Source organism: Lactuca serriola, chromosome 8 (assembly GCF_051521515.1).
Source record: "Lactuca serriola cultivar US96UC23 chromosome 8, Lser_US96UC23_V15, whole genome shotgun sequence".
Classification (NCBI taxonomy): Eukaryota; Viridiplantae; Streptophyta; class Magnoliopsida; order Asterales; family Asteraceae; genus Lactuca; species Lactuca serriola.
In genome coordinates, this window is record NC_136415.1 from 116,877,845 (window position 1) to 116,887,930 (window position 10,086).

The following is a 10,086-nucleotide window of genomic DNA, read 5'->3' on the forward strand; positions in this document are numbered from 1 at the left end:
TTCTGGCTGTGAAATTGGGGATATCACACTATCACATATCAATATTTTCACACAATCCCATATATGTTAGCTTATATTGACTTGAGAGAGAAAAAAAAGAAAAAAAAAAGAGAGGAAAAGAGAGAAATGAAGAAATGTTAAAGCTTACTCCCACGAAGAGGATATTGGAGACAGAGAGCAGCAGCCGAGAAGCCAACAGAGGCACAACGGAGTTCAGATCTAGCAGTCTGGCGAGGCAGGAAGATGCTTGAGGTAGGCAGATATGAGAGAGCGCACGCACACACAGAGAATGCGACAATCTAATGACTGATACCAGTGGAGGAGATATAGTTAGGCCGGTGATGGTGACGTTATTTCCGGTGAGATTTGACTTTTCCGATGGCTGAAATATTTGCTGTTTTTTTTTATTTATTTTTTATTTCTTAAGCTTAAAGTTTGAGTTAAGAATTATGTAAATCTGATTATTTTACCTTTTTATAGGATTTAAAAGATGATTTTTTTAGTTTGTTAATTTCCTAACCATCAAGGTGGTATTAGATTTTATTACTGATTCTCGGAAGTTTAGTTATATGGTTATCTACTTATCTACATTCTAAGTTCATGTAGCTGGGTTTTTATAATAACAGAGGGGGTCTAATTATCCATTTGAGCTATTATTGCATTTATCCCAAAATAAACAATATATAAGGGTATTATGAAGCTTAAAAGCAGGGGGGCCATGGCCCCTCCTGGCCCCTATTGAGCTCCGTCACTGCAAACATCTTTGAATGTGAAATCAGATATTGTGGTCTTGAAAGCATATACTTTGTCCTTGAACATGTTGTAGAATTATATTAGTTACTCTTAAGTATGAAATTGTAGTATTATACAAAAATAAAACATTTTACCACTATATGAGAGTATTCTGAGGTTTTCAAGCGTTGTAAGGTAGTACTTATCATAACCGGTGTTGTTTTTTAGTGACATTGGGTCGAAATCTGTAATTATGGAAACCATTGTCAGTGAATATATGTAGTGCACTACTTGGTTGTTTTTTAGTTTGGTCAACTATGGTTAAGATTGGTAGTAAGAGTATAACATACATTGCAATGAGTGTTTGCGTTTCTGGTATTTTCGGATTGACGTACATGTGTGTTGCACTGCTGCTTGTTAATTTTAATCTTCATATATAGTCAACACAGTTATTAAGCATAGTCTATAATTTACTGAAATGGAAATCAAAATTTCATCAACTTTTAACATACTCTATAATTATTCCAAAAGGAAAATCAGTTTCTAAAAAAGTAAACTTGAAACTAACTATTGTGATTAGCAACTAACTATTGGAGTATATTTTAACATACATTTATCATATATCAATAGCCTACTCTATGATTGTAGTAATCCATGGATTCTTTTCAACATGAAGGATATCTTAGCTTTCCTCCAAAGAAATTATATTGGGAACAACCATATTAGTCATTAATCAACATAAATTGCTATAAATTCAACTAAAACGCCATGCAAAGATTATATAATTCATATATTAATCACCCCATCTGTTAAAATTGCAATCATACATACGAAAACTTATATTATTTGCTAAAGACTAATTATATGATCAAAACAACAAAAAAAACATAGAAAATGAAGCAAAATTAAGGAGATTCTTCACACAATGACCATTTTTGTAACAAATAATTAATATAGGGACCATTTTTGTAACAAATTCTTGGCACAACAACCATTACTGTAACATATTTTGATATAAGGACCGTTCGTATATAAAAATTTATGCCACAAGGACCTTTACTGTAACAGATTATTTATGTAAGGAACATTTCTATAAAAATTTATGCAACATGGACCATTATTGTAATATATTATCTATATAAGGACCAAATCTGTATAAATTTATGCCACAATATAATTATTATTACAATTTAATATGCATTCTATATCGTTAATGTAAAGACAATATGACAGTGAAAGGGTGTTTGGATTATCCGGTTTAGAGTTAGAACAAATAATAATAGCATGAAGTAACTACACTTGTTTGCAATGTGAATTTTTACCTTTTTTTTCCTAGCTAAAGGTTTTTTACCACATGTTATCATCTAATTCAATATGTCATATGATATTTTTTTTAATTTTTTCAATTTTATTTAAATCCACTTGGCAAATTGTGGTTTTTTGGCTTTTTTATCAAATTATAAAAAAATATAATCTAAAAATACAATTAAAAAAAAAAACTTAAATGTCTCCATAAATTCTCACGTAATTTGTCAATTAATGTATTAAATTCAATTTAAATTCAAATCAACTTTCTTAATTGAAAAACATAATTTTCGGCCAATCTCTTTTGAATTTACAATAATTTGCATAAACCTTGCAAAGATTGGTTCATTCACAGCTAATATTGATATTTTTTTCAAATTCAGTTTTGTAAATTATTATGTAATGCTTAACAAAATATATTATTTTTTAAAAAATAAAACTTATGTATTACACGGGTCTCACACCTAGTTACTAATATGTGAAGATTTCAAGTACGCTCTATTTACCTTGACCTTTTATTTGTTCTTAAAAATATTTATAGTTTGTTAGATTATAAGTTGACTTTTTTAATATAGGGTCATGGTCAAAGTGAAGTCAATGAAAATAGTTCATGGAATTACATCCAAAGCAAGAAAACATTCTTCTGAGTATCCTTTTTGGCTTACATCCATATCTTTTATACATTTGACTTGTAAAGTCAAATGTATATGTGTCACTTATTTATTAGCAATATATTTGGTATTTTCTTAATTACATGAATAGAAGCTAAACAGCCATTGCCAACCTATAGTTTTAGTTTTTGGTGTAATGAAAGAGTCGTAAAACATAGAGGTCAGTGGTTGATCAATTTGTGCTCTTTTTTTCCTTAAAAACACTTAGACTTAAAAAAAACGAAAAAGTAACATACTTTTTCCTAATTGATCAAAAACCAAACATATTTAAACTAAAACAAACACCAATATAAAAAGTTAAAAACCATGTTTTTTTATTCTTTTAGAATAGATTAAACCATTCAACTTGCATTTTTTTTATTACGCAGAAAAAGCAATGCTCAACACAAACAAATAACATTTATACAACAAAAAAAGACTTTTTTTCACAGCCAACGAACGACAAAAAGGATCATTTTAATAGCAAAGAGTAACCACTTTGACAACAAAAACTAAACAGCCAACTTGCATATTTTTGGTCTTTTCTAACTACATATTCTTTTTCCATTTTGACATGTTTATTGGAGCATTTTGACATAAAAAAATTTCCATATTAGCCACTTTTACATCAAAAAAATAGAACGACAATCCCCACTCCAAAATAAAACCCATCAAAAAAAAAGTGACCCATGGTTCACCATGGGACCAAATTACCAAAGGTATAATATAATTTCAAAATAAAATAAAGAAAATAAAGTTCAGATTTTACAAAACTGTATCATAATTAAACAGGGAAAGAGGGGAAATTTGATCATTTGGAAAAGTGGCATTGTACTTTAAAAAAATGTCAGAATTGGTTGGTTAAAAACATAAATGATAAGTTGGTTAAACTTCAAAAGCAATGGTTTTTTTACAATTTAACCTGATTATTTTGACAACTTCAAATCAACCAATCACTAATTTTCTACAAATCTGTGAATCGGAATAGACATTATACTTTAAAAAATCGAACTTTTTTAATAAAATGATTGAAGAGATTATATGCAGTAGTTTAAAAAAACTAAAAGGAAATGTCATTGTACTTTAAAAAATGTTAGAATCGTTAGCAAACTAAGCCCATAATAAAATTATACTTCAAAAAATAAAAAATAAAATGACATTTTTTAAAAGATGTTAAGCCCATAATAGCATTATTCTTTTAAAAACTAAAAAGAATGGCAATATACTTTAAAAAATGTCAAAACTGGTAGCAAACTAAGCCCATAATAGCATTATACTTAAGACAAAAAAAAGGGAATGGCGTTATACTTTAAAAAAATAGCCCTTTTTCGTCATGTTTATAAGACATGACACAAACAAAAACTAAACTAGTCATTAATAAAAAAATATTAGATTTGGAACAACAGAATAAACATATATGCTATAAAAGAGGGACATATTTCATATATAATTAACCCTTTCTGTTAAAATAGTAAGCAGAAAGTTCTATAACATTTCTATTCCCACATGCCACAAATGGATCCCTTTACACCCAGTAAAATGACCATTTTCCAACACAGTACTGTAATTTTTGTTAGGCTAATATTCTAAACAGCTTATAATCTTAAAAGTTAGAAAAATGACAAAATATTATATTAAGCTAATATTCAAATGCATGTAGTTTTTGCTCTGATATGTTATAAATACATTGTTTAACATCAAGACTATCCTTTTAACTTTTTTTGTGTGTTTTTCAGTGTGATGTAATTATTTGGAAGGGATATTGGTATTTCATGACTTACTGAATTTGAGAATAATTATTGACAAGGATGTTTATTCTCTCACTTTCAAACTATTAATAAATATAATAGTTATCATACTCTATTATTATTATTTCTGGATAAATAGGAAAAAAAAAACATTATGTCATCTTATAGCTATTGTGGCTTTCAATAGAAAGTATGTTGCTATAGATTAACTAAACTATTATGCCTTATGTCATTTTATAGTAATTTATTTCATTTCAAGGATCCATTTTTTTTAAGATGAAGAAGGGGTCGGAAATGTCAAAACCCAGAAATTGATATCCTAAAATCCAGATTGAGAAGAGAAAGCATCCTTATTAACTTGTTCTTATGGTCTTGCTTAAAAATATTTCAAAAAACAAGTAGATGTAAGAGACAATAATGTAAAAGGACCAATAGTGCTTCTTTGAATTAAACAGACGACCCATCAAGTTTACTTTAAAATGTTAATAAAGAAAATTACTCAAAAACAAAAAACAGCCTTCTAGAATTAACCAAAATGATCATCTTCCAACACCGACAACAACTGTCTACTTAATCTTCTTCTTCGGCCTTAGCTGCAACCACAAAGAAGAAAGAAAAGAAGATTTTTCCAATCAACATGGAAATTCAACACAACAAAAAGCAATTTATGAAAAAATTGAAGGGAAAATTTAATTTATACCTGGTTGCTGTGGCCACACTTCTTCTTCCTGCAGTTCACAGCCCTTGGGTGCAGACGAGCATAACACCTAAAAGGAAACCATTAAGCCCATACAGTGTGATCAATAAATCTTATAACACCAAATAAAACGCAAAGTAAAGATTGGAAAAAACATTATATAAAATGGATATAGGTTTTTGAAGAACAACTCACTTGCGACATATAGTTTTGTCTTGATTGTATTTCCTTGCCAATGCCATCAAAGAGGGCTCGATGATTCCTCCCCTCAGCCTCAACACCAAATGAAGAGTGGACTCTGTACAAACATTTCAGGATTGCATTTTAAATGTGGTATAATTTAATAGCATTAAATCTGAATTTGTAAATGTGATAGTTCTTATGCAATTCCAGTACTGTTTCTACATACAATGCAAGTAATGAAAAAGACAATAAGAATTCAAAGGGAATCTCTTGGTGACGATCCACTGAGCATCCTAATTATAACATCTTAGCCTAAACGAATGAATATAAACAAAAAGGTATAGTCGGAAGATGATACTAGACCATTACTAATATCGAATGAAAAGGTATGGCAATGAGAATTTTAGTTAATCAAATGATGTTCAGAAACTTGAACATATTAACATGAAGTCAAGCAATGACTATATTTCCAATAAATGAGAACATACCATGCTTCTAAACAGTCATTCTGTAATACGTCATCAATTACGGTTTAATTCATTAAATCGACATAAATTGTTAGTTTCAATGAACAGACAAGAGTAAAACCTTTCTGGATGTTGTAATCTGCAAGAGTTCGACCATCTTCAAGTTGCTTTCCGGCAAAGATCAACCTCTGCTGATCCGGTGGAATACCTACGATACAAAATCATTCAATCGCGTTTTGCTTATAGACGATCTCAATCCTCGAGTTCAAATTAAATATATCGGCAAACATCATACCTTCCTTGTCCTGAATCTTTGCCTTTACATTGTCGATGGTGTCACTGCTCTCAACCTCGAGGGTTATGGTTTTCCCGGTTAGGGTTTTCACGAAGATCTGCATCTTTGTATCTCTCGGCGCCGACGCTAGTGAAGGTTCAGGGACATGATATTCTTTATATTCATGTTTCGCGATTAGGGTTCTGAGCTGGGCTATATTAGGCCCACTGGCCCAATCTTTTTTAATTCTTTATCGAAAAACATTTTTCTCAAAATATCACCTATAATTTCTCCATAAAATTTAAATATTCGTCTCCCTATAGAGTAACGATAATAAAACGAACCTAGTAAAATGATACCATATATATTTATTATGAATGTTAAGTTAAAGTCAATTCAATAATATTTTACAAAATATCTTAGCTACGTTATATAGAGTTAAACATTTTTTTATCATACTAAATATGTACATAAGCTATGTTTCCAAGAAAATATTGAAACTACTCAACCATTTTACATCCAAACATGATGTTTATCTATATAGAGAGTACAAAACAAGGAATACATCGATAATCAATATGCGTATTATGAAAGTTGCTCGAAGATAATTAACTGAAAAAAAAAATCAAATATTCTCATATCTTTTGTTGCTACTCATCTTTTTACCTACTACATGTGATTATATGTTTTTACCCACTACATGTGATTATGTATGAATAAGTAGGCAAATATGAACAAAAGATACAAGGATAATTAATTTTTTCAAATTGAAATGACAACTTCAAGTTTAGGCGAGGCAGAAAGTTGCAGGTCTTTCACACAATATTTGTTACATAATTTTTTGATTATTTATAAAATTTGCTACTTATACCAATAAAAACGATACCAACAAATAGGGCTGTTAATCGGGTTAACCTGATCGGGATTCGAGTTAAACGGATCGGGTTGGTCGGGTTTTTCTAGAAAAAATATTCACCCTAAACCCGACCCTAATAAGGTACTGGTTAGTCGGGTTCGGGTTAACCGGGTTTGGGTTTGTAGGGTCGGGTTAATCGGGTTAGTCGAGTTGAAGTTGAAATGTAAGATGAATTTATGTTGTTCCATTTTAATACATAATCCACATGTATAGGGACTTAAAATGTAAAGTTGGTATACGATATGAATTTTTGGAGTTTCTTTTACTATATTAGTAATGTAAACAGTGAATAAAATTCGTAAAACTGTTACAACACAACTTTACTGCACTAAGAAGAGAGGAAAGTTATATCATTTTATACATCTCTATACATAGTAATTTTACAATTTGTTTTGTTTAAATAAGAAATATGTATTAGTTGTAAAATCTCATGGGATCTTGAATTCATATCATTCAAGGCAGTAAAAAAAGTTTTGGTAATAAATTCTTAATCGGGTTATTCGGGTTGACCCGAAACTCGAATTGTTTTGAAAAAATCAACCCTAAACCCGACCCTAATAATAATTCGGGTTTCGGGTTTAGGGTTGATTTTTTCAAAACAATTCGGGTTTCGGGTCAACCCGAATAACCCAATTAAGAGTTCTAACCCTATTAAACCCGACCCTAATTACCTTATTCGGGTTCGGGTCGGGTTAATCGGGTTCGGGTTTTTTTGACACCCCTACCAACAAACCATGCATCTCTCTTAACAAGGGTTGATGTAGCAACCCGAGATTTTTGTAGCAAGTTTTGCCAATATGATTGAAATATCTAATAACTATATCTATATTAAAACCAAGCAAACATTTAACTCAAAAAAAAATCAATGATTGAATTCAAATCCCATAAGAACATACATGTACCAAATAGTTGAACATTTAAATCAAACATGTCTGTCTCTTCAATAAATTGTTCCCCCTCATCGTTTTGTCACAGATTGATGATTTCAGTTATTTAGTTAGATTAAAACCAAATACAGATCATGTAACAAAAGATATGATGAGATTGTTGATTGTTCATATATAGAAACCCTTTGGGTTTAAACAATAGAGGACATTTTGGGTATCACAATCTCCAAAAGTCCCTTTGGGTTGTCCACATGAACCCAATGTCCAGAATTTGGAAGAACCACAACTGAAACTTTACCCTCTGATTCATCGCCTCTCTTTTTATCAAGGCTTTCGAGTCTCTGAGTCACATGTGGGTCCCACCTGTCACTGTTTTCCGCACGCACAATCACTATCTCCATCCCTTTAGGCGGATGTTCTAGAAGCGGCCAATAATCCATCTCCCTGAAAAGTTAATAAATTTCAATCTTACTTGTATCAATGCTTATTTTAACTTTGATTGAAGGAGCAAATTGACTATTTTAACCTTGGATACAATATACCTGTATGAATCGAACATCTGAATAATTCCATCAAGATCGAAAGCCCATGTCTCATGTTCACCTGATTTTTTGAGATTGGTGCCGAGCCATTCAGACAAAGATTTTGAAAATCCTAGATTTATCAAGTAATCCACTAGCCACCTGTCCCCAAAAACATTCACATTGTAAATATGAAATGGAACATCAAATAACTAATGAGTAGAAAAAAAAACTTACTTGCGTGATGGGATTGTTTTTGATATACCCTGCAAGGTTTCTAGAACTTTCTCCACCTCGCCACTAGTTTCTTCAGGGTTCACTATCCCAGGAACAGAATCCAGTACCCACAACTGTTCTGCATCATGTGTTTGTGTCCGTGAGTTATTGTCAATTGATAAAACCACAAGGACTTAATTGTAAATACCCAAAAACCATAAGGACCTGTGCAATCGTATACAAGCTTTAAGAATTGGTGACAGATGAAAGTTTCGTATGGAAATACCTGTTTGGGCAACTTGGCTGAAGTGCCATAATCACCACGGGCACAGCTCATGGCATACTGTAAGGCCACCTTGCCACCCATGGAATGCCCTAAAACAACATCAGGCCAACTCCAACCTTGAGATTTCACTAGATTAGCAACATCATTAGCAGCACTAGGTATGTCATGAGGTGGATTTAAACCAGATAAACCAGCTGATCGACCATGATTTCTCAAATCCAAAAGAACCATCTTCCAGTCTATACATATCAAGGAAATTGGAGACGTTTCAAGATGATTAGTAAATAGTATTAGTTAGAGGATACATACACAACACACACACGCTCACAGATCACACTCTGTTTCCTTCTGTAATTTGCATATGATTAAATATAACATACTTCACAGTTTTTATTTCCTTGAAAATTTTAAATCTCATGTGAAATTGAAGTTTAGCTTTACCATGTTTAATATCGAAGTCAAAGTATGGATTTTTTTTTTTAAATCTGATGGATAGATGTGAAATTACCTGAAGGTGGAGAGGAGGTAGAGAGGGAAGAAGCCAGATTCCGAGAGAAAGATCGCCAATTTCTGGCAGATCCCATTAAGCCATGAAGAACAAATGCAGAATAATCGGGTACGGGTTTGTGGGAGGGAGAGCGGGCCTCTTCGAAAGCTAGGGTTTCGATCGTCCTTGTAGATGTGGAAGGGAAGAGAACCGATCTCCATGAGTAAATAAATCCGGTAAATAATCTGGGTTTGTTGTTGAAGACTCTCGCCATTGTTGCGTTCTTGGACCTCGCTTTACCTTCTTGCTGGTTAATAAATCCGGTACATAAATCCCGTTAATAAGGGGCGGGGAAAATGACTTTTACATGGTAACGGAGCATGTTGGTATCTATTTCACAGACACGAATGTTACCGGTCGGGATAATTTGTATGTTTGGAAAATTACTTTTAGATATATTATAGATAACTTATGGGCTGTATAGCTTAGTTTTTTAGGCTAAAAGTCATTTTCCAAAAAGTCACAAAAAGTTATTTGGAAAATGACTTTTAGATATTTTAGATAACTTAGGGGGGTGTTTGGCTTAGTTTTTTAGAGACCAAAAGTCGTTTTTCTAACTTTTCAAAAAAGTTGATTTTTCTTCTATCCAAAATCCAAAAGTTGTTTTTAAAAGTCTTTTGCCAAACATCTTTTTGGCTTTGATCTTTTACTAAAAGT

General features: G+C 31.7%; 2 protein-coding genes across 2 annotated transcripts; both read right to left on the bottom strand.

Moving 5' to 3' along the window:
- Positions 1 to 4,855: 4,855 nt before the first annotated feature.
- Positions 4,856 to 6,233, bottom strand: LOC145065539 (ubiquitin-ribosomal protein eL40 fusion protein). Its single transcript, XM_079012556.1, has 5 exons — positions 6,078 to 6,233; positions 5,904 to 5,990; positions 5,328 to 5,430; positions 5,136 to 5,202; positions 4,856 to 5,028 (listed from the first exon to the last, which is right to left on the bottom strand). Exons 1-5 carry the CDS (start codon positions 6,178 to 6,180, stop codon positions 5,002 to 5,004), a joined length of 387 nt encoding a protein of 128 aa, XP_078868682.1. The 5' UTR covers positions 6,181 to 6,233; the 3' UTR covers positions 4,856 to 5,001.
- A 1,584-nt stretch (positions 6,234 to 7,817) lies between these two features.
- LOC145070671 (alpha/beta-Hydrolases superfamily protein) lies at positions 7,818 to 9,747 on the bottom strand. The gene is made up of 5 exons (XM_079017624.1): positions 9,391 to 9,747; positions 8,883 to 9,121; positions 8,618 to 8,730; positions 8,402 to 8,542; positions 7,818 to 8,303 (listed from the first exon to the last, which is right to left on the bottom strand). Exons 1-5 carry the CDS (start codon positions 9,641 to 9,643, stop codon positions 8,051 to 8,053), a joined length of 999 nt encoding a protein of 332 aa, XP_078873750.1. The 5' UTR covers positions 9,644 to 9,747; the 3' UTR covers positions 7,818 to 8,050.
- Positions 9,748 to 10,086: the final 339 nt, after the last annotated feature.